We start from the raw sequence: 25,665 nt of genomic DNA, 5'->3' as shown, positions 1-25,665 counted from the left end.
CCCACACAGGTGGAGGCCCAAGTCAACCTATAAGTAAGACTTCTGAAAGGTGAAAGGTGAAAAGAAAAATTCTGAATTACATAATCTAAAAGTTAATTATGAATCTGAATTTTTTTATAAATTATATAATCTGAAATATTAAGCAGGAAGAAGCCGTCTTAATATATACCTGTGTTTTTGCTATGTAAACACTCTTTCTTTTCTTTAAAATGCTTTCCGGAATACTCTCCAAACAAAATTTATTTTCCAGATAACTTATTTCCCTACAGAACAACTGAAATTGATGTGGAATTTCAGCTGTCCGAATTTCGATACATTATTCTGTATAAGAAAAATGTACACCATCAATATGTCAATGTAAATCAGATCTCTTCTTCAATTTACACCAGAGTCCATTTTTGGTGTGGATAGTGGCCCCAGTAACTAGTTCCACCGATTCAGGGGTGCCCTTCAGTTCCACGTCAAAATTCTGGAGCAGCATAGTCAACGCTACAGTGGACTCCATCAAAGCAAATTGGTCTCCAACACATTTTCGTGGTCCTCCACCAAAAGGCAAGAAGGCAAAATCCGATATAATCTGATCAGGTAGACATTTATTGTGAGTGAGTGTTGAGGAATAATGAGTCAACACAAAAAGAAAAAAAAGTAGCAGGAAGCAACCTCGTTCGGATACAAGGCTCCAGGACTTCGAGATGGATCAAAACCTGACCATCCTTCAATTTCTTCATTCTTGTTTTGCACAAGAAATCTCTCCGGTTCGAACTCATGAGGGCGGTCCCAAAAATATGGAGATCTGTGGAGATTATATACCTGGATAGAGGAATATTTAAACACCCATAAAAATATCAAGAGTTTAAACCTATGAAGTGAAATTCTGCAAAAACAAAAACCACAGACTGTTGCACTGAAGTATTAGTGGTAAAACCAAGTTATGATGAGTATTCTTGATTTATATTGCAGGAGAAAGGTAATGATATATTCACACTCCAAAGTTTTATGTTATAATCTCCGATACTATTATTTTAATATTTTTTTCATATTATTTAATTACAAATTTACCCTTTATTATTATGTATATTTATATATAAACTCATCACATTAAAATCAAAGCATCATTTTCGAGGAGGAAAATAGGTTACTCCGATATTAACAAAGTACTAATGGCATGTCTTGGATCCCGAAGGCGATGGCCCACCTACAGGATAGCCTATTTCCCCACGCAATAAAATTACAGAAAAAAAAACTCCTGGTTGTTAAGAAACTGCAAATTAAATGTTCCATTCTGATATTAAACAAAAGGGAAGCTGTCATGAACGTTGGGAAATTCTAGTCCTTAAATTCCATGCTATTGTTCAAAAAAGAAACAAGGAGCCACGTATGTTTGTACTCACAGAAATGAAGAGATCGGTCCCGGCAGGAATTGCATAACCATCTTTATCACCTTTGTGCCCTCCTGGAGGCGTGACAAAAGTTCATAGATACAACATCGCAAATGGAAACGACAAATAAAAATTAACTAATAAAACTAACTTGACAAGAAAGAACAGTCACATTAGTCTATTGTAGATCATACAATATCAGCTACTGAAAACACAGATTCCTAGTAAGTAATCATTTACAATAGTGCTTGAAGATGATGCATAAGATGTCTGTTTGACCTCCTTCATTGATTAAATATGTATATTTTTAAATCCAAATTAAGTTAAAGCATACAATTTAAAGAATTTAATTAGAATAAATTGCACTAAAAAGGTACTCTATCACCCAATTACAGGTTGTCATGTATGGTAAGATTATTGACTTTTCTAATAATTACTTTAAAGATGATTTCTAACTCTAAATATCTTTGGATTAACAGTACGTGGTAACGAAACTCTAATTTAAAACTATTTGACCTCAATCTAAGGAAATCATTCTGTTTGTATTCCTTTACCCATCTTTATCACTTTCTAACAAGTTTCATTGTCTAATTTGTTGAAACTCATAGGTTATCATTATTGACTTTTTCTAATAATTATTTTAAAAGTAATATCTAAGATGATTTATAATTTGTTGACAATCTAAATATCTTCACACTAACAATAGATGGTCATGAAACTCTAATTTAAAACTGTTAAATGAAACTAAATAGGTCTTGGCCCATCTCTTTGTATCTAAGACACTTACATATATAAATGCTCCTCTGTTGTAATAGATACACACAGAGACTATTATTTTTCTCTTCACCATATATGATATATCTCAACAAAAACTATTTGACCTCAGTCTAAGGAAACTCATTCTCTTTGTATTCCTTTACCCATCTTTACCAAGCTTCTTTTCCCAGTGTTGTCGATTCCTTTCACTCCAATTTTGGAAGTAACCCCTTTCATTCATTCATAAGGGAATCGTTATTTCAGTTTCTGATTCATAATCCATACAGATAGATCAACTTTGACAATCTGTTTTTGGAAGCTAAACCTCCTTCCAAGGAGGTAAAGGGATTTGTGTGAGAAGAAGCAAATATCAAGCCCCTTATTGCTAGCATTCAACTGCACAGTAGCTCTATAACAAATATCAAGCCCCTTATTGCATGTTAGTTTCTGTTAGGAGAACGTTGTATCTGTTTATCTAGCTTTCAACTGTTTCAATCCAGCTAAATGTTTGAGAGAAAAAGGGAAAGATTCTGTGGAATTGTGTTTTTGTGGCTAGAGTGTTGTCCCTTTGCAAGAGTGCAAGGCCATAAATTTATCCCTCCTTATCCTTTTGAGGAATATGCTTGTTTTGTTCTGTCTCCTTGTCCCATAAGCATAGGAAACTGATTAGCTTTTTCGAATTGATGCATTTTCTGTGCATTTTTTCTAAACCCATTTTCTGAGGATTTCTGAATTCTGATTGTTCAGCAATGGATTCTTTTTTACAAATTATTTTCTTTATCTCTGTATTTTGAAGTTGGAATTTATTCTATATTATGTTCTGTTATGCATGAGACTTCCAGTCTGTGTTGCCATGCTAACTGGGTGAAGTATATCAATTATGAAGTCCAAACCTTCAATCTTCATGACTAATATTCCCTAAACATTTTATAAGCACCTAATCACTTGGAAAACCGCACTAAAAAACTAACTATTAACTTAAGAAGGGAGAACCAAAAACTTAAATACTCCACTGAACATCTCATTCTACTCGATGTAGGATTCATGCACTCCATAATACCCAAGTTCCCATCTACATTCTATTATTTTCATACCGTGTATTGATGGTTGGGATTCTAAACACATGAACAAATTTAAAATTTTGGATACCGAGTGACAAAAACAATTAATGTAATTTGTTTCCATTCCATCTTTAGCAAGCAATCTGTAGTAATCAATACCTGGTAAAACGTCAGATTTGAGTGATCGTCTAATCAGCAAAGGTGGTTGGGGGTATAACCGGAGAGCCTCCACGATAATCAATCTAATATACCTGAAAGCATACAATGTACTTAACAAACTATTTTACTCTTGTTGCTTAGTTGGTGCAGTAGAATGTGATATTCCCCCAAAGCACCCTACAGTCAACTCTGATATTCATTGCAAACCTTGCCTTGCAAGAAAGCTGATTGATTATAAAGCTCACATCATGGGAAAATAATTGAAAGTAACTACTTGTAATACTTGTCTTTCATGTAGATGTGGCATATTTTGCTCCCTTTTCGCTAGACAATAAAATTATTGCTAATTTGTTATAACTTCAGTTGTAGCTACTTTTTTATGGCAGTAAAATTAGACATTTCTGAAGTAAATAAAGGTCATCAAACAGGTTCCAGTGAATATAAAGGTAAATATGAAATGGGAACCTACTGCAAATTTTTAAGTGATTCAAAAGTTGGCTTCTCTGCACCCAGCACCGAATCTACCTCTGCTTGAGCCTTCTTCATTTTGCTAGGATTCTGTAGTAAGGAAATTGGTAAAACATTAAGATGGTGTTGCACTAACAGAAATGTCTAAAATAAGGTCATGACAACCAACAATGAAAGTTATCATGGTACATTCAAGTACATTAGACAAACATACTTGAGCTAGGAGGAAAACTGCCCACGTAAGAACTGCAGCCGTTGTTTCATGACCAGCAACAAGCATTGTCATTAAATCATCCCTCAACTGTCAAGACACAGAAAGAGTAAGCACAGCCTACTTTGAACAGTACCTGAAATGAAACATATTGTCTACACAGCAGCTTTGCTGCTTATCCAAAGCAACCAAATTTTAGCCAGGATGGCTTTTTGTAAGCATGTTGGGTTAGGATTAGATATACCTGACGATCATCAACATCAGCTCCCCGCATATCAACCAAGAAACGCAAAAGACTTGCATCCTGAAAACTCCTATCTTAATAAACTCGGTGGTATTTACAGAACTCCATGTTTTCGGGTAAGTACTCTGATAGTTTAACATTAGCAATTAGCATTAATCCATCAAGATAAACACACCTTCAAATTTAAGTAATCTCTCTGCTGCAATTTCTCAACATCTGTTTCCTGCAAATAGAGTGATTTCAAGACCATGTCATGTACAGTCAACATAGTGTGGCAGTCTAACAAAGAGACTGATTCCTGCAATCAATCATAATATTCAATCATGAAATTAGCCTATCACTAACCTGTCTGCTTTCTTTTGCATTTGCAATAAGTTCGTCCAGACAAGTATTGATGACCTTTAGGTCAGCGTGAAACTTTCTTTGCCTCGGGACTATCCACCTCGCCAATGGAATTTTCCAGTATGGAATGTAGAAAGTGGATCTGTGTTCAGCTTCAAAAAGAGTGCCGTAGACTGCCTATAAAAGACTTAAAAGCAGAGAGTATGTTAGCTCTCCTAACCAATGGTAAGATAAACAAATAAAAAATTATGGTCTTGAAACCATATTCCAATGAGAACTAAAATTGTGACTTGCATTTCATGACAAACTATGAATAAATAAACAAGCAGTTTATTACTGGCAAGATGAGAAGCTTTGAAGAAATGTAAGGTGTGTTGTCTACTTCTATTAATGATGATAAGACCTATTACTTTTTACCCACACAAATCTCTCAACACGTGACATACAAGAGATTGAATTTCAATAAATAAGTTAACTACATCGGTAGCTAAACACTTTCATTTACAATCAATCCAACATCTCTGTATACTTGAAATGCAAAACCTTTCAGACAAACCTTAATAACAGGAGATTCTTTGGTGACAGAACCAAAGTCATAGTTGAACACACCAAGACCAATAATATCAAGAGCCAAACTAGAAAACTCTGCCTCAAGATCCAATTCAATTGACTTAGGTCCATCATAACCCTCTCCTTCAAGAAGTTTATTAACCTTCAATATTGTTCTTTCTGAACAAGCTGTGAATAGTTTGACCATAGCTTGCAAGTATGAGTTGTGGAAAGCCGGAGCAATGACTGCATATTTTAGAAATACAAAGTTAAGGAAAAAATAATATTAGGTTAATTCATAAAATCCTGACATTATTACCACAGGAAAGACAACCTATAGAAACCACTGATGATTTAAAAGTTCTTCATACTCATAAGTTGTAACTTGTAACTGACTTCTGGTATTAATTCGTAATTACTGCAGTTCATAAAAATTGGAATGATGAACTCCATTCATTGATTTGACAATGATATTTGACGACACATTTGGGAGAACATTTAGTTATTGAAAGATGACTGTTTGAGGTTCTTCATCAGCTCTAATGAGAAAACACTTCAAGACATTATCATAAAGGATATTTTCTAGGACAATAAGAAGAGCTATTTGTCAATAGTGATGTCAAAGTACCTAGCAAGCTCAAAGAAAGTTTTATCACGCTATACATCCAATTATACTCCATAGTGTGAATGTTGGACATTAAAGAAACAAGAGAAAATAGAGGATAACCCAAAACCCTAAACCAAAGATACAAAAATAAAATGAAAGAGAATACATCAGCTCAAACAAGAATCTAAATCTCTTTGCAAATCTATCATTTGAAAAGTCCAAGAGTAGAAAGCAAGAAACCCATAAAGAGGCAACAAAAACAAGCCTGTCTCATAAAATATGCGCTGGAATTGCTCTCAAAGACTAATAAACCTCAGTGAAAAGAACCCAGTGTAGAAGCCCCTTTTAGTTTTTATACCTTCTATATCCTAAATCTTCATGAACAGAGAAAAAGACTTGTAAATTGTACAAAGGATCAGATCAGATGCAGAGTCAAGGACATAAAAAGGGTGGAAAATGAAAAATATTAAATACAGTTTGTACACCTCTTCTCCTTTGCTTCCAAGTATCAAGGTCTGCTGGTATGAGTCCTTTGCCCATTATTGGTTCTAGGATATCAGCAAGTACTCCCTAGTTTTTTAATTAGCAAGCAGATGTGGAAATTAGAGACATTTTGAAGATGAAATTAAAGTCAAATAAAATATAGACACTATTCAATGAAAAAAAGCACGTAGATTTTCCAGGAAACCAACATATCCAAGCTTACAATCTAAGGGCAGAACATGTTTTACATTTAGCTACATTTTAATGGGTAGCCCACTGGTCACACAATACTTCACAAAAGTTTACATTTACTTTAACAGGATTTACCAGTTACAATATTAATGATAAAAATCCTTTTCCAACATGATTGCGTTTATTTATTTTATTCTTTTAAAAAATAATGTATCAGCTTCCACTGTTACAAGGCTCCTCAACCTAAGGACCATGTGAACTTACCTATAAAGTTCAGAAGCATGTTATTTGCATAAAAGTAATGAAGGCTAAGCAGGGGTAGAGTTAATTAGCGTGAAAAGTACAGAAGCTTAGTTTCGCTTTCATAAAACTAATGATGGGTAAGCAGGGGAGGAGTTAATTAGCCTGTTAACTTTAGATGTCACTTTCATAAAACTGATGAGGGATAAGCAGGGGAGGAGTTAATTAGCCTGTTAATTTCAGAAGCTTAATGTCATTTTCACCAAACTATGAGTGGTCAGCATGAAGGTTATCAGTTAGAAAGAGGGTAGCGGGTAGAAGGAAGCTGGTTCAAGGATAAAGAGTCGTGGTTTTGTTGCAGGAAACTGCAGTTGAAAACTCAAGATTATTTCATTTCAGTTATTAGAATTGCCAAAATAACATTTGGTCCTTTTCAGGTTCAAACTTCATGAGTAAAGATCCACAGAGGAATATTTCGCTAGTATGAAGTTCACACTTTTAAATTTAAAAGGATGTCACAGACAAACAATCTCTCTGAAAATGGACCGAACCAAGTGTAACAAAATTCAAGTGAGAGCTGAGACCATACCTTGTCATAAGAAAATGCATTTTCTCGCAGAATATGTCTAGCAATTATGGGATCTGATACAACCACAAATGCTTTTGGTCCAAAGGCAAGTTTATACACTCCGCCATGCTGTGCCAGGTTCAAAATAATATCCTCAGAAGATAATTAAAATATGATTGACTGAGTAAAGTAAACTATGATGGAAAGAGTAAACAAAACAATTTGAGCCATTTTATCAGCAAACTATATATCCTCATGCATAACTATAATTATAGTGCGTTGAAGTAAAAACACCAACACCTAAAAGTCAAAAATTGAAATAAATACATATAAAGATGAGAACAAAAAAGATAAGCCCAAATACATATACAACTTGTGTAAAGTAGGACATGAGAAATTCATGATTGATAAAAGAGTAAGTACCTCCAAGAACCAATCATATAGTGAGAAAAAGAGAGGTCTATTAAACAGATCTGATACTGCCCCTTCAGCTATGGGCATAGACCCTATACTTCCACCACTTAACAAGTCTGTAAGGAGGTTACTTGCATTGTCCAGAATATTTCTACTTGATTTCTTCTTATCGGTGTTAATCGATTGGCATCTACATTCAACAGAAACATGGCTTATACACAGATTAACAAATGTTATGCACCTACCAAGCTCTGAACATAAAATTAACACTAAATAAAAAATTAAAAAATTAGAAGTTTCACAGTTTAAACTTCCAAGCACAACTAGACATGCTAGTTTCACATTCATTGTTTAGTTGAACAAAAGGAATCCGAAACAACTCATTGACAGCTTACAGAAATTGTAGTCAATATACGAGCTAGGATAAGAGTATCTATCTACACGAGATTCACTTTACTCGAAAATTAGTTAAACATGTGTTGGAGTTCACGTTGGCGTGTAGGCAACAGTTGAAAAAATTATCCATGGCCTTGACTTGAATAAAAGTAATCAACTAGTATAATTATATATGTTTTGATTTAACAAGAAAAGGAGGTTAAAGCGTGCATGCATGTATGAGCAATTGGAGATGAAAAATGAGTGAAGAAAGAGGAATGGAGTAGGAGTTTTAGCTGCAGAAGAACCTGATTGAAGAAATTTGTTGAGGGTGAGGAGTGCGAAAATGAAGAGAGGGAGGGAAATGAGAGAATGGCTTAAACCGAGAAGGAAACTTGGCGTCGGTGACGGTGGAGAGAGCTGGGGTGGTGGCGCTCATGGCGGAGCGTTGTATGGTGCGACGGTCTGAATTGAACCGTGAATGGCGTCCGCACTATCCAATATAAACAAAAATCTCAATGGAAGTTAATATTAAAAAATCTGTTATAGTTTATCGATAATGATCGAAAATGACACATAGTATATAATTAATTTGAGAAATGATTTGGAATCATTTATTCTTACTTCAAAACTAATAACTCACTCTTCAGTAATTTTAATTATAATTAAGATAAACTTTAAATCTCATATATTAAGAATTAAATTTAAGTCTAACTCATTTATGTAGTATAAAATATAAAATGTTATTATTTTTAATTTGGAACAAAATCAGGTATTTTAACCTATTTTTATAATATTTTTTATTTGAGAATTTAGTTTTAATGTACAATTTTAGTTTATAAAAATTTAATTTTTAAATTAAGTAATTTTTGGATGGCTGATACATACATTATCTGATTTCTGACGGAAGATGATAAGGTATAATTAATAATGATATTAATGATTTATTTGCATGAGTTATTAGTAGTAATATTTCATAATAAATTTTATCATTTATTATCATTGAATATACAATAAATAAATTATTGTTGGAAAAAAAATTTTATTTTATTTTGAAAATATTAAATATGTTATTAAATTTTTAAAGGAACTATCATTAAGAACATAAATGGATTTAAACCGTAATTAATATATTAATTTAATTATATTTATATTAATTAATTCCTTTATTTAGAATTAGCGGGAAAGTGGAATTTAGTGTTTGTGTGGGGTAAATTTCCTATCTAGCACCATTTAGACTTTTATTTCCCTAACTAGCACCATTTTGTTTTTATTTCCCTATCTAGCACCCTTTTGTTTTTATTTCCCTATCTAGCACCCTTTTATTTTTTATTTCCCTATCTAGCACCATTTCAAAAATAAATAAATAAATAATAATTTATTTATTTTTTGATAATTTTAATTTTGAATGCATTAAAAAATAAATATTTTTAATGTTTAAAATAGTTAGAAATATAATTAATGAATAAAGAAATGAGTTTTTATAAAATAAAATAAATAAAAAATTAAAATATTTAGTTTAAAATTATTTTTTTAAGAATGAAGAAAATAAAAAATTAAACCATACAACAACATAAAAGTTGAATTTATAAACATAAATTACTATTTATTTTTATTATTATTGATGATGTAATCATGTTAATTTCAAGTAAAAAATACATGACATAATTACAAAAAAACCAAAGTCAATTAGTATTAATTAATAGTGGATACACAAGTAATATTGAAGTGTCTATTCTAAATGCAAAATCCTAAAAAAAAAACTAATGCAAATGTTACACGTAATGCTTAAAAATGAGAAGCAAAAGATGAAAAAAAAAAAAAGTCTAGAAAATAAAAACAGCAACAATAAAAAAAAGAATGGTAGAAAAAAATAATAACTAAAAACATAAAAGATATAAAATAAAGGCAAAACAAATTAAGATAAAGATAAAAGATATAAAAATAAATCAAAATAAGATAAATATAAGAGATATAAGACGATACTAAATAAGTATATATTGATCATAAAAATGAAAATAAATGAAAGATGATAATTCATTTAATATTTTCTTCAATGGTACATTAAATAGTTTGTGCGAAATGAAACATAATTAATGACGCACAATCCAGTAATGTTAGGACATATTCTTTATGTGTGTCTTGGTGTTTGAATATGAACATTTTTTTTCCGATCATGTTATTCTTTTATGTCCATATCAGTCCTTATTTAACTTTATTTTTTTATAATTATGTCCTGTATTTTTAACTTGAAATTAACATAATTACATCATCAATAATAATAAAAATAAATACTAATTTATGTTTATATATTCAACTTTTATGTTGTTGTAGAGTTTAATTTTTTATCTTATTCATTCTTAAAAAAATAATTTTAAACTAAACATTTTAAATTTATTACTTTTTTATTTCGTAAAAACACATTTCTTTATTCATTAATTATATTTCTAACTATTTTATACATTAAAAATATTTATTTTTTAATGCATTCAAAATTAAAATTATCAAAAAATAAATAAATATTCTTTTTTAATTTATTTTTGAAATGGTGCTAGATAGGGAAATAAAAAATAAAAAGGTGCTAGATAGGAAAATAAAAACAAAAGAGTGCTAGATAGGGAAATAAAAACAAAAGGGTGCTAGTTAGGGAAATAAAAGTGTAAATGGTGTTAGATAGAGAATTTACCCGTTTGTGTGCGTCTATATTTAAAAAAAACAATATTAATAATATTGGTTATATATATAAATATAAAAAAAAAACTAGATAATAGCATGTGTGATTATTTTATTTTTATTTTAAAATATAATTAAAGATAAAATAAAAATATGAAATATTTACTTAAATGTAATTATAGATAAACTTTTGTATTTTTTATTCGTAGGGAAAGAATATGATGACTGGTAAAGTGTTAGTTATGGAAACTCTCAGTGCAGTATGACTGAGATGATGAGTGAACCATTACAGTTATTTTGCTTGGCCAGATAATATTTTATTGCAAAATGTTATTTTAGTAGCATAAACATTGACACGATATAAATTGATATAAATATGGACATGAAAATAGATATAAAAATATGTATAATTATTAAAATGTAGGATATGGAAATATATAAATATATATATTATATAATTATAAATTATACAAATTAATAATAAAGATTTATATGTTTAAATATGTTTCAGTTTTTTTTTTAAAAAAGATTTGTTTTTTATTTTTATAATCATAATAAATATTTATATTGTGGGTTATGACTCACCTTTACCGTTATCTTGGCACAATTGGGAGGTTACTTACCGTTGACAATTAATTGTTATTAAAGGAAGGTTAATTATCATTAACTGTATTTATTATTGTTGTCTCCTAGAACCACTGTATATAGTGGCTTCCTTAAGCAATGTAACACACAACAAACAACAACAACACACACTTGTTTCCTCTCTCTTTTCCTATACTCTCTATTTCTACTCTTGGGTGCAAGTGTTTAACCCATATAGAGAAAATTTGTTTTGGGGCTATTTATCATTAGCCTGAGAGGAATTCATTGTACTCCCAGTACCATTATAGTGGAAGTTTTGCCTCTCTCGTCGGTGGTTTTTTACCTCTATTTAAAGGGGTTTTCCACCTAAAAATTCTAGTATCATTCTAACTTTACTTGTTACTTTAATTTCTCATAATCTTTGGTAGAAATTATCACGCTTCCGCACACGATATCCCTACAAATTGGCATCAGAGCTTTTCGATAATTCAACCAGGATCTGTTGTTCAATAATGTCAAAATTGGATATTGAGAAATTTGATGGTAAAATCAGCTTTGCTATCTGGCGAGTCCAGATGCTAGCCGTTCTCACCCAGAATGGTTTAAAGAAAGTCCTGACAGGTAAAATGATGAGACCAACCACTATGACGGAGGAGCAATGGGATGAAAAGGCATAGTATGCAATCCAGTTATGCTTGTCCCGTGAGGTATTGCGTGAGGTCATCAACGAGAAAACTACAACAGGTATATGGAGTAAATTGGAGTCTCTATACATGACCAAAAGTCTTGCAAGCAAACTCCGGTTAAAGGAGCGACTCTTTACACTCCGAATGTCCGAAGGTACTCCCATCCAATCTCACCTTGATGAATTTAATTCCATCATAATTGATTTGGAAAATTTGGATGTTAAAATTGATGATGAGGGTAAAGCCGTTCTACTTATTATTTCTCTACCACCCTCGCATCGACAATTCAAAGAAATTATGTTATACGGTAATTATCTTACCTTAAGCTTTGATGATGTCAAGACTAATTTACTAGCCAAAGAAAAATTTGATACTCAAATTCATTCTGAAAGTTCTGGTGAAGGATTAGTAGTTAGAGGGAGAAACCAAGAGAAAGGTAGGAACACTAAACATAAATCTAGGTCAAAATCTAGAGGTAAGAACTCCAAATATTGTCGTTATTGCAAGAAAAAGGGACACGAGATCTCTGAATGTTATAAATTGAAAAATAAGCAAGATAGAGAAGATAAGGGAAATGGTAAACAACCAGAAAAATTTGCCGAAGCTAGTATTGTTGAAACTGAATCTGATGGGGATTGTTTTGTAGCTTCCAACACTGAACAAAGGTCTAAAAATGAATGGATTCTTGATTCTGGTTGTACTTTTCACATGTCTTACAATAGAGATTGGTTTACCACATATGAACCAGTTTATAATGGTCTTGTTTTGATGGGAAACGATGCTCAATGCAAAGTTGTTGGTGAAGGAACAATCAAAATCAAGACACATGATGGAATTGTTAGAACTTTAACATTTGTAAGGTCAGCTCTATCTCATATTAGTAATTATGTTTCTGATATGGCAATAAATAATTGTAATCGTTTGTTCTGGTTAAAACATGGTAGTCTAGAAACGATTCGAGTATGGGAATTGGGTAAACAGTTAGGGGCTACATGTGGGGTTGAAGGAAATGTCAGGGTTAGCCTAGAAGAATTAGAAAAAAGGGACAGGAGTATGAAAATCCAAAGGGAGGTGAGGGAGGTTACGGGTTATCTATGAAAATTCTTACGTTAAATGTGAGAGGGTTTGGGAGTCCTGTGAAATGGAGGTATATCAAGGATTTGATCAGAAAGGAAGATGTTAGAATGTTGTGCTTGCAAGAAGTAAGATTGTCATTTTTTAGTTTAAATAATTGTTGTAAGTTATGGGGAGATAATGACATTGATTATTTTTATAGCAATCCAACTAACGGGTCAGGGGGTATTCTTACGATTTGGCATAAAAAGTTTTTTCAATGTTCCAATCATATCATCAACAAGAGGTTCATAGTGTTCTCGGGTTTCTTTAAGGAGAAAAATATTCTTGTGGTTATTGTAAACGTATATTCTTCCTGCAATCTGCAAGAGAAAATACAAATGTGGGCTGACTTATTAGAGATTAGGCAAGGGGAACCGTGTAACTCTTGGTGCATTTTGGGGGATTTCAACTCTATAAGGAATGAAAGGGAGCATAGGGGGATAAATAGCTCTAATGGTAATGGTTACAAGAAAGAATTACAAGAGTTTAATAGTTTCATTGATAATATGGAGTTGGTGGATATACCCAGTATTGGAAGAAAATATACTTGGTATAGACCTAATGGTAAAGCTAAGAGTAGGCTTGATAGATTTTTAATTTCCTTTGAATGGTTGCAACATTGGCCAAGAAGTAAACAATATGTTTTAGATAGACAAATATCTGACCACTGTGCTTTAGTGCTAAAATCAAATGTGGTGGATTGGGGTCCAAAACCTTTCAGGTTTCTTGACATATGGCAAGAGGATAAGGAGTTTGAAAATTTTATTAAAAGTAAATGGGATAGTTATTTGGTACAAGGCAATGAAATCATTGTGTTAAAAGAGAAATTGAAGATGTTAAAGAGTGATATGAAAGGATGGAATAAAGATGTATTCGGGCATGTTGACAAAATCAAACTCTAAATCTTGAGGAAAATACAAGAGTTAGATATAAGAGATGATGTAGATGGCTTGGACGAAAACAAGATGAGGGAAAGAAGAGAACTTTTGAGCCAACTACAGGACATAAATGAGAGGAACGAATCCTTATTACAACAAAAGTCAAGAGCATTATGGATCAAGGTGGATTCAAACTCAAAAAATTTCCATGCTTCCATCAAATGGAGGAGGATGAGAAATGAGATAAAAGGAGCACACTGTAATCTCTCTGGTATTTGGGTGGAAGAACCAAATAGGGTAAAGGAGGTGGTCAAGGAGTTTTACAAGAATAAGATGTCGGCCATCGAAGATATTGGAGTTAGGTTGGACAATGTGGAATTTAAGAAGATTTCTGAATCTGATAATAGACTCTTGACTGACCCGTTCGAGGAAAAGGAAATAAAAGAAGCCATTTGGAATTGTGATAGTCATAAAAGCCCTGGACCTGACGGAGTAACTTTTAGTTTTATTAAAAATAACTGGTGTCTACTAGAAAAGGATGTGTTGGGAGTAGTAAAATTCTTTCACAAAGAGGGGAAGATCCCGAAAGGCTGTAATGCCTCATTCTTAACTTTGATCCCGAAGTCTGAGAACCCTCAATCCCTTGAAGAATACAGACCTATATCACTCGTCGGTTGTCTTTATAAGATTTTGACAAAGGTTTTGTCTAATAGGATTAAAAAAGTAATTGAGAAGGTTATTGATGGTTCACAGTCAGCTTTTTTGTCCAATAGAGGTTTGTTAGATAGTGTTCTTGTTGTGAATGAGGTTGCGGATGACTAGAAAAGAAGAAAGAAAAAGGGGGTGATTGTGAAACTTGATTTTGAGAATGCATACGATTCGGTAAATTGGGAGTTCTTATTTTACATGATGAGAAGACTAGGGTTTTGTGGAAAGTGGGTGCAGTGGATTAGAGCTTGCTTTGAATCGGCTACAGTCTCGATTTTGGTAAATGGTAGCCCGACAAAAGAATTCAAACCTACTAGAGGTCTTAGACAGGGGGATCCGATGGCATCGTTTTTGTTTCTGATTGTCGCACAAGGTTTATCTGGGCTTGTAAAACAAGCGACAAGAAAAAAATTGTTATCAGGAATCAAAATAGGGGTTAAAAACGTGGAGGTGGATCTACTCCAATTTGCAGACGATACCCTCTTCTTATGTGAATCAAATGTGCAAAATATTAGGTGTATTAAGGCTATTTTAAGTTGTTTTGAATTAAGTTCGGGCCTCATGGTAAACTTCTTTAAGAGTAAGTTGGGCGCAATTGGAGTAGATAGTTATGAGGTGAAATTATACTCAGAAATACTCCATTGTAGTATAATGGAGATACCTTTCACATACTTAGGTTTAACTATAGGAGGTAATCCATCTAGGTGTTCCTTTTGGGAGCCTGTGGTATCAAAGATAAGGAAGAAACTTTTTTTATGGAAGGGGAGGAATCTGTCTTTCGCGGGAAGAGTGTGCCTTATAAAATCAGTTATCAACGCTATACCACTATTCTACCTATCCTTTTTTAAAGCACCAATTGGAGTGTGCAAAGAGATTACAAAATTACAAAGGAAGTTTTTGTGGGGGTGGGGTACGGAAGGGAGGAAAATTGCTTGGACTAGTTGGGATAATATTTGTAAAGAGAAAGAGGTGGGAGGTCTTGGTATTAGGCGTATTGAGCATTTCAATAAGGCACTTTTGGCCAAATGGCTATGGAGACTGGGTTCAACAGAATATGGTCTTTGGAAGGAGGTCTTAGAATCCAAGTATGGTTTGAGGTGGTTGTCAAATTCATATGTACCGAAACAAAATAGATTTACGTCTAGATGGTGGTTAGATTTATTCAAAGCTAGTATTTCAGACCAAGGAGTAAATTGGTTCAATCAGAATATGGTCTGGAAAGTTGGATCAGGGACGAAGATCAAATTCTGGGAAGACGAATGGCTAACCAATGGTCAACTCAGAGTAAGATATGAAAGAATATACAATAACTCTGAGCTTAAAGACAAGACTATAGATAATTTTGGTAGTTGGAATGCAGTTGGGTGGGAGTGGAGTTTCAGTTGGAGAAGAGATTGGTTTGAATGGGAAAAAACTATGGTAGAGGAATTCATGTCAATAATATCACAGGTGTTACTACAACCTGACAAAGAGGACTCAAGGATATGGATTGATCCTCCATCTTACACTTTTTCGGTAAAATCCGCTTATAATAAGTTAACTTACCATGAGTGTGGGGGGGTTTTCGTGTTTGGTTCTCTTTGGAACTTAAAGGTTATGCCATCGGCCATGTTTTTTGTGTGGAGGGATTTCTCAAATAGGTTAGCAACAAAACAGAATCTGCACAAAAGGGGGGTGATTTTAGGAGATAATTTATGTGCTTTATGTGGATCCGAAGAGGAGACTACATCACACATCCTTCTTTCTTGTAGGGAATCAAGTAAAGTTTGGAACATGTGCTTTAGATGGTTGGGAATTAGTTCTGTGAATCACAAAGATTTGATTTTTCATTTTGAACAATTCTATTGTATGTGCTCTAACAAAGAGGGCAATAGGTTATGGAAAAGCCTTTGGGTCTCCATAGTATAGAGCATTTGGAAGCATAGAAACAGGGTTATCTTTAAACAAGCAAAGGTAGACGCAGAGGAGATTTTCACTATGGCGCAAGTTCAATCTTGGGTTTGGTTGAAACATAAAGAAAAGAAAGTTATCTTTTCCTTCTCTGATTGGATATTATCACCATTAACCTGTGTCAACATGGTAAGAAGGTAAGGGATTAAAAGTGTTTTTTTATTTTTTTTTCATATGTTGATGTATGTATTTTACAGGAGCTATTTTAACCCTATTCATATTCTGAATGACTGACTGGTTTGGGTGTGGTAATAAATATGCTATAATTCTTTCAAGAGCATGTTTTTGGACTTTGTTTTGCTTGTTTAAGCCTGTTTGAGAGGTGGGAAAGGTGGTATTGATGGGCAGGTATAGCTGAAGGGGAGTAGATTATTAATTTATAAAATAAGATTGAAGTGTGAAAAGATGGTGGTTTGAAGATGCTCTTGTTTCACGAAGGTGGAGGTTTTAACATGCTTTAAATCACTGTGGAGCTAGATAAAACCAAGAATCTTTGGTGGTTTAATGCATGGCTCTTTTGCTGCTACTGATGGTGATGTTCAAATAGGTGGTATGATTGGTTTTGATTTTATTGGAGAATGTGTTCTACAGCACAAAGCATGTTTTATTAGAGTTTGTAGTAAATAACTTTTGGCTTTCGAATGCAAGTTATAGATGCTGGAGTGTGAAGATGTTTGGGATATTGTATTAGAGTTTACCTATTTTGCTGTCATGATTAGATTGTGTTTAGAAGCATAAGACTTTGTAAGGGGTTTTAAACAGGTTTTTACATGATGCCGTAAGGGGTATGTTTTGTACAAACATCTTTGTATAAGGGTTAGGACACCCTTAAAGTGTCTCATTTATTTTATTTCTTTAATTCTTTGTCAAAAAAAATAAAAAAAATTAAACTAATAACCAAAATAACTAATTTCTATATTTAATTAATTTTTCAAATCTCAAATCCAAATATATCTAAGAAGTCTTTTTTTTCAAATAATAAAATTAGATAAAATATTAAATATATTTTTCATCTACACGTAACAAAAAATAATGAAAATATTTATTCTGATAATTTCTTTACTACAAGTTTATATTAAAAATAAAAATTAATTTTATGACAAAAATATATTTAACCCTTAAATAAATTGTGATGATATTATCAAATAAAAAAAATTAGTTTGTTTATATTTTAAATACTTTAATAATTTTTATGAAATACAATAAACTAGATAATTTTTTTAAAAAAAAAATCATCACTATACTTTCATCCACGTTAGAAATTTGTTTCTTACATAACAAAAAGTTAGTGAGAATATCCATTTCAATAATTTCTCAAGTTTGTACTAGTAACAAAGAAATCAATTGTGCCAAAAAAAAAACATATTTAACCCTTAAATAAATAGTAATAACATTTTAAATAAATAAAAAATTAGTTTGCTTATATTTTAAATACTTTTATAATTTTTATGAAAAAAAAAATGGTAAAAAGTTAAATATATTTTTCGTCAATATACTTCCATGTTAGAAATTTATTTCTTACCTAACAAAAATAGTAAGAATGATCTATTTTAATAGTTTCTTTCTATAAGTTTGAATTAGAGAAAAAAAAAGTCAATCTCGCGACGAAAAAGATATTTAACTCTTAAATAAATAGCAATGACATTTTAAATAAATAAAAAATATTAGTTTGTTTATATTATAAATACTTTTATAATTTTCATGAAATACAAGTAACAATTAATTGTGAGCATAGTTTAATAAAAAATATTTAAATTAGTATATATATAAAAAGGCAAAAAAAGGAAGCAAGTTGAAGTGAGCTTGAAGTTAGTTATGATTAGTAAAAATAAGAGAAGTGGAAAATTAGCGAAAATAGAATTTAAGGGAAGTTTTGTTAAGATGGTGCGGTTGAAGAGTGGCCGTTAAGTCCTATTTCCTCGCCTTTTCTATTTAAGCGCTCAGTTTTCCACTCATTCGTTTCGCCACGCACATTTCTTTTCCTTCTTCGTTTCTCATTCTTCTTCTGCTCTGGCTTCCATCAATCCATATTCAATCATCGATGAGCCGATGAAACTGAAACATGAAGAATCATCGTCATTCATCAAATTCCACATGTCAAGGCATCAATGCCCCACCACCATTTTTGGCCTCTCTTTCTCTTTCATTTTCTCCCTATGGTGCCTCCTCTTCTTCTACATCAAGCTTCGCCTCGTTCATGGCACCGGAGGTAAAGGTCTGCTTCCCCTTTTCTTCATTTTTTATATATGCAACCATAATCGTTTTTTTGTTTTCCTACGTTGCCTGCATGCACATGTTTGATGAGACAAGAAACAATAGGTTACATGTCAACAATAATATTCATCTTGTTCCTCTTACATGTTTTCTGTTGAAATTTCATGTCTTTGATGGAGTTTGTTTTTGACACGCTTACATTTGTAGTTTTCTGTAAGGTGTTATGTTATTAGGTTGTCTGGTTTCTTTGTAAATGAATTGTATCATCTTAAATTGTTCATTTGTATATATTGAATATTGCTGATAAATTTTTTTTATTATTGTTGTTGTTTTGCAATTATATGAAATGATGATGATCATGCATGCATTCATAATCCTTGCATGTTTTCACAATTGCAGCTGTGTTGGAGTTCAATGAATCAGGTAGCACCAATAATATTAGTCAGAAACTTGCAAAACCCTTGTACTCACTTCCTGAAACCACTAGTATAGAACAAGTGTTTTGGCATGTCTTGGGAAATGGTAGTAATTTGGTGTGCAAGTTGCATCCTCCGCAGGAGGAAAATAAACTGCTGCAAATTCCTGATGGGAAACTGCAGCCCAATTACGATGAACTCAGAAACATGACAGAAGCAGAAGAAAAAACAAAGGGCATGAACTCAGCGCTTGTTAACATAACTCACAGGCTAGAATCTGATGGCTCTGTGTACAACTATGCCTCCGAGTCCAAAGGTGCAAAGGTGGTGGCTCATAATAAGGAGGCGAAAGGTGCAACGAATATACTCGGGAAGGATCATGATAAGTATCTGAGAAACCCTTGTTCTGTTGAAGGGAAATTTGTTGTTATTGAGCTTTCAGAGGAGACTCTGGTTGATTCTGTGAAGATTGCAAACTTTGAGCATTATTCTTCCAACTTCAAGGAGTTTGATTTGGCTGGAAGTTTGAGCTATCCAACTGAAGAATGGAGCGTTCTGGGAAGATTTATTGCTTCCAATGTGAAACATGCACAGGTCTTTAAACTGTCTGAGCCCAAGTGTGTAAGGTATTTAAAGTTGACCTTGCTTAGTCATTATGGATCTGAGTTTTACTGCACACTGAGTGTTGTAGAAGTTTATGGGATCAATGCAATAGAGCGGATGCTTAAGGATCTAATTGTGGCTTCTGTGGGCTACATTCCTGATAAGCCACCTGAGGATAATATCAGTGAGACCCCATCTTTGAAATCAGAAGATGGTCAAAATGATAAAAATGGAAAAAAAGTTGATACTAAGAATGATACTGTGGCTGCTCAGATATCAAGCAATGATACCACTCGAGAGTATGATGCAGAAGCGGTAAAAACAACAGTGACTGCCAACTTGATTCCAGATTCTGTCTTAGAACTTAGACAACAGCTGAATGGTAGGGTAGCTGGTGACACTGTTCTGAAGATTTTGATGAAGAAAGTGAGGTCAGTAGAGGTAAACTTATCAGCCCTTGAGGAAATCCTCAAAGAAATGAACAGAAAACAAGGAGCTAAAATACCGGATCTTGAGAAAGAGTTGTCCAGACTATCAGAAAGTCTTGGAGAAAGCAAGTCAGAGATCAAAGATCTATGGCACTGGAACACAAATTTGGTTGGTAACCCTATGCCCCAGTGCCTGTTCCTTTCCTCTTTTTTGTCCTCTCATCATGTTTCTCTTTCAATTTCTTATGTGCATTTACAGTTCTTGGTCTCTTTCTTTTTCCAGGAAAAAGGAATATCTGAGGTTGATTCTTGGAAAGATGCTGTCTCATCTCAGCTCAACGAATTAGCCAGAGAAAACAGCATGCTAAGGTTAGTGTAGTAGATCATTTTGATAACTTTGATTAAAATCTATATCTATCCCGTTACTGTTTTTTCAAATTCATATTTTTCTTAGAGTATCCTCCGATGGGAGGTTCTTATGTGTGGTTATTAAACTAAAGAACCAATTCTTACATAGGTTTATCTTGGAGCAATTCACATAACAGTTATTTGCCTAAATAACTAAAGGTCCTCAAGAATTGTGAGACAATTGTAGGACCTATTTTTAGCTCTTAAGGATTGTATGTTTGTACCATTAGAGAGAGAAAATTTGTTGAAGTTCTTGAATCTCGGTGACACTGTAGGACCCCGACCATAAACGAGTTAAGCAACTCCAACATGTTGTGTCATTGGAGAAGCTCTTACAAAATAATTGAAATCATCTCTATTAGTCATTTCCAACCCTGCTTGCTCATTCTGTTGCCACCAATACAGCATGCATTAGCACTTTCTTTTACAGAATTTTGTAGTGGAAGATTGCTTTTCCTTACCATTGCTTGCTCTAGTGACTTTTTCTGTGGTATGGTAATTGACATCTCATTTCAAATACTTTCATTTCAGATCAGATGTTCAAAAGATTGCAAGTAATCAAGCAAATATGGAAACCAAAGAACTTGCTGTCTTAGCAACGAGTCTTATTTTTGTGTGCCTTGCACTTCTCAAGATAGTTTCGGTATACATGTTGACGTTTTTTGCATCATATAACACAAATAAGGTGCCCCAGACAATTAGAGGATGGGTTACATTATTTGTATGCTGTAGTGTAACAATATTCATTATCTTGTTTAATAGCTAGGCATTCGCTTCTGCTGTAGAGACTTGGATCAATGTAGAAACTTGTTCTATATATAGTTACTGTTAAAAGTTGTCACGTAGTAAACCACTGCAACATACAAAAGAAGTGATTCCAGATGTGCTAGCTTCACTTCCATAGGTTGCAACTATGAGTTAGATGCTAAACTCTTTTTTTCAGTGGCTATTACGCCATTACTTATTCGAATAGTCCAAAAGATTTTTATGCATGACCAAGTTTTTGTCAGTGTTAATATTTGATATCCATTGTACATTTACAACGTTATATGTATATATATATGTGTATATATATATATATATATGTATATGCCTAGATCTCTTCAGCAACATGTGCAAAAAACAAAACATTTAAGTTGTCTGCTAAAAGGAGAAAACAGAACATCATAATATCATTTTGCCATCTTAATAACCATGTCCTCCAAGTTCTTAGGGTAGCACATTTTAGTGTGCCGGCCATTCCATATATTGTCTGCCAGAATGGCATTCACTGCATCAGTTGGATGAAACTGATCCCACCAGATATGGCTGGAGGAGTTACTGCACGCCATTTCCGGTGATAAGCACATGATCCAGCCCTTGTACTTCCCCATTCCACAGCAGGCCTCGGTTGTGACGTTAAAGCCTAATTAGGGAACATAAAGCAGATATGTGGTGTTAAATGCTGCAGAAATTCATAAAAGACTGAGAGGTATAAAAACAAATACTGGTACCATAACGTTCGTGATTCTTTAAAATATCCATGGAACCTTCAAACACGTCACAGAAGATGATATTGGCGTCAGGGAGCTCCGCAGCAAGATTCTCAACCATGTACCTCGTCAGGAAGTTAAACTCAACAGCCATGTCATTTATTTGCTCAACACATTCTCCATTTTCATTACCGTACTGCCACAGGTAGTGAGGGGCACAGCCAATTGGGGCAAGTCCCGTGATCACCACTTTCCTAACATTTAAGTTGTACAAGTTCTGTGTATGCAAAAGAGTCAAGAAAATTTTGAAAAATGTATTAAAATTACATGAAATTTTGAACACCTCGTGCAGAAAAATAAGTGTTGGGTCAATCACGCTATTACTGAGAACAATTTTCTTGACTGAACTAGGTATGTACAATACAGGTAAAACCGAAAAATTAACTAAATTTAGTATTAAACAACAGAAAAGGTAAAGAGGTTTCGTAATAAATGTATATCCAAAACATAACAACATTTTAGCATTGTGTCAAACATGTTTCATCAAAGAAGTCCTGCATGTTTGAGACGCGAACATGACACCAAAACAATGCATTCGTACGTATAAAATGGATGAATATCATAATTTTTTTGACTGAGAAGTTAAATCTAAGCACTGTTTTTACCCTGATCTCTTGCTGGAGTGAAGATGCCAAAAAGTGGTTGAAATGCCAGGGTAGGTACAAATTATCGACGTTGGATTCATTGAGCAAATAGTAATGAATATAGTCGTTGATTCCAATAGAAACATAAAAGACAGAATTGGATATGAGATTGGTTGCAGCATCCTCGCCCATGCTCAAAATGAACTGCTGAAGCGTGTCTGTAAATTGCTGAATTTGCTGAGTGAGGGAGATATGCTGACCCTGAACCAATTTATACATTAGAATTTGAACTTTATAACATGTTCAGAATTGCGTGAATCTGAGAAAAACAATAGGAAAGAACATGAATCTGAGAAAATTGAATGAAACAAACCAATTCAGAGCCACTAGAGAGAATGATGCCAGCACCAGCAGAAGCATAATTTACCCCATGAATCATATCATCCACTGCCCCTGTTTGCCCAAGATAACTTGGCACAAAGGGAAGCCCTACACGCAGAGCTGATGCAAAAATCATCATAAAAAAATCAATCTAATAACATTTAATTTTACACCAAAAGTAACGTTCAAGCAAAAAGAATCAAGAAAAGCGAGAAGAAAGAGAAAACAAGAGATGCATGAATTAGAAGGTTGTGAGTGATAAAGAGAGGATCTTTTATTGACCAAGATAATCAACAGGGATTCTTCCGTTGGAGAATCTTCCGGTGGGTTGGTGGGTGTCGAAATCTCTTCCGTAAGGAAGGTGATCGGCGCGTGCGAAGGTTGCAAGAAAATTGTTGGTTCCGCAGTCAACGGAGGAGTCTCCGATGACGAACAACGCCGGCACGAGAGGAGAAGAAGGTGCAGTTGAGGGGCTGAGAGTGAGTGTTGTTGATTCTACAATGGTGGAAGATAGTAAAATCATTGTAGAAGATACTAAAAAGAACACAACACCATTCGTACTCATTATCTTTCTCTTCTCTTCTTCCATTTCCCATGCAGAGATTGATATTTAACTATTCAACCTCACTCAAAAAATGTTCGTTTCTTTTCGCGGGAAACAATAATATATGCAATCTCAAATGTCCAATATACCCTTTATGAGTCTCAGGCCCACAAGGTAGCCCGCTCCAATAGTCAACCCCGTCTAGAAAAGGTAGTTTCTTCCAGCACCCCTACGTTTTTCTTCCTCTACTCCTACGTTTTACTTTCTGCACCCCCACAATTTCTAAAATTCCGAAACTAGCCTTGACATTTTATTTGAAAATGGCACCTCATTTTTTGAATTACGGATTTGTGAATCTGGAATGCATTTTTTGCATTACGGATTCTGAAACCCAGAAACATACTACGGATCCACAAATCTGGAAGATTATCGGACTCACCAATCTGGAAGATTTACGGATGCACCAATCTGAAAGTTTTGCGGATTCAATATTCTGAAAGATAAAAAATAAAGTGTGGATTTCCTGTTTTGTAAACCTAGTAGACTGCATTGTCTGTAATCACAACATATGTATTGTGAAAATGAAAATTCCCAATAAAAATGAATCTATAGATCCGTAAACCAAAAAAAAATTTCTTACCTTCTTCTTCAAACAGAGAACCACCGAACCACCACCAAGTTACAGGAGATACCACCGATCATCACTAAGAGAAACGTTTTCCTGTGCCAAGAGATGAAGTAGAACCGTTGAGAGAGAAATATAGTCTATATGTGCGTAAAGGAAGAAGAAAGAGTAGAATGTAGGTATTATGTGCAATTTTTTAGAGTTTTTAGAAAATATTAGGGATAAATTTATCTTTGCGTAACATTATGAGGGTGGAGGAAAATAACGTAGGGATGCAGAAAGAAACTGCCCCTAGAAAACTTCTTCCGTCCATATATAGAACACTTCTTTTTAGGCAATTACTTCCTACACCTACTGAATTGTGACCTGCAACTGATTCTTACATGAAACGACAAAAGTGTCCTTAAATAAGAAGGAAATACAATTCAAAATATATTTCAGAGAATGAGTTCCATTTTTTCTTTTCTATATACTTTGTATTTCAGCTTTTTCTAAAATGAGACTTTGATTAATTCTATTCCAGATTTCCATTTCCAAAAGATAAAAATCTATTTCAAATTTACCTATTTAGAATATATTTTTTATATTCCAGAAATAAAGAAAATTTTGAAACTAGATCAGGTGCAAGTCACTATTAAAGAATTGGCCTTCTTTTTATAAGACAAGGATGCACTGAAAAACAGTACTTACTTGACACGTGTGCAACAACGGTCCACCGGCCACAACGGTCATTGATTGAAGATACCCTCTGCAAACTAAAGCAAAGTACAGTGTATATATGTACTCAAATTCTTTTTAGGTAACCTATGAAAGGCAAATCAGAATGATGAATGAATGGGCGAAAAAAGGTGCTAAGGATGCCAACGGCATTAAAATCATTGTGATCGCGTCCCACTAAAAGTAACTAGTTTTATATTTGGTCTTTAGTTAAACCATTAATTAAGAGTTCAAAAAGTGGTTAAAAATTCTATTATGTTAATTTTTGGAATAAGTATGAAACTTGTAGGAGATGTATTAGTAAAAGTTTAATTTAAAAAATATTTATTAAACTTTTTATAATTTTAAGAGTATTATAATCTAATTTTAAAAAAATAAATATATTATTTTTTAAAAAATTTAAAATTTACTGTATAAATTTTTATTATAATTATAAAAATAAAAAATAAATTATTTTAATTATAAATCTTTTTGAACCAGCAATAATTAGTATATATTCGTGTCCTTATTCATATTCTTGTATGTCTTATCAATGTTTGTAATACTTCAACATTTAGTTTTTAAATATT

At 33.2% G+C, this 25,665-nt stretch overlaps 3 protein-coding genes across 3 annotated transcripts; 1 reads left to right on the top strand and 2 right to left on the bottom strand.

Moving 5' to 3' along the window:
• Window positions 1–222: 222 nt before the first annotated feature.
• Window positions 223–8,606, bottom strand: LOC137811488 (cytochrome P450 97B2, chloroplastic). The gene is made up of 14 exons (XM_068613270.1): window positions 8,357–8,606; window positions 7,683–7,863; window positions 7,281–7,388; window positions 6,262–6,346; window positions 5,177–5,415; window positions 4,624–4,797; window positions 4,454–4,501; window positions 4,279–4,338; window positions 4,038–4,124; window positions 3,825–3,913; window positions 3,356–3,447; window positions 1,392–1,453; window positions 661–810; window positions 223–577 (listed from the first exon to the last, which is right to left on the bottom strand). The coding sequence occupies exons 1-14, from the start codon at window positions 8,485–8,487 to the stop codon at window positions 353–355; spliced, it is 1,731 nt and encodes a 576-aa protein (XP_068469371.1). The 5' UTR covers window positions 8,488–8,606; the 3' UTR covers window positions 223–352.
• Window positions 8,607–18,608: 10,002 nt separating this feature from the next.
• On the top strand, window positions 18,609–22,537 carry LOC137809704 (SUN domain-containing protein 5). The gene is made up of 4 exons (XM_068610799.1): window positions 18,609–18,859; window positions 19,258–20,474; window positions 20,589–20,674; window positions 21,245–22,537. Exons 1-4 carry the CDS (start codon window positions 18,694–18,696, stop codon window positions 21,477–21,479), a joined length of 1,704 nt encoding a protein of 567 aa, XP_068466900.1. The 5' UTR covers window positions 18,609–18,693; the 3' UTR covers window positions 21,480–22,537.
• Window positions 21,862–23,904, bottom strand: LOC137809705 (GDSL esterase/lipase At5g08460-like). The gene is made up of 5 exons (XM_068610800.1): window positions 23,493–23,904; window positions 23,203–23,330; window positions 22,851–23,090; window positions 22,207–22,528; window positions 21,862–22,118 (listed from the first exon to the last, which is right to left on the bottom strand). Exons 1-5 carry the CDS (start codon window positions 23,797–23,799, stop codon window positions 21,886–21,888), a joined length of 1,230 nt encoding a protein of 409 aa, XP_068466901.1. The 5' UTR covers window positions 23,800–23,904; the 3' UTR covers window positions 21,862–21,885.
• Window positions 23,905–25,665: the final 1,761 nt, after the last annotated feature.

This window comes from Phaseolus vulgaris, chromosome 2, assembly GCF_000499845.2.
Source record: "Phaseolus vulgaris cultivar G19833 chromosome 2, P. vulgaris v2.0, whole genome shotgun sequence".
In the NCBI taxonomy this organism is placed as follows: domain Eukaryota; kingdom Viridiplantae; phylum Streptophyta; class Magnoliopsida; order Fabales; family Fabaceae; genus Phaseolus; species Phaseolus vulgaris.
The sequence above is the reverse complement of the archived record's forward strand: the minus strand, read 5'-3'. Positions and strand labels throughout refer to the sequence as shown.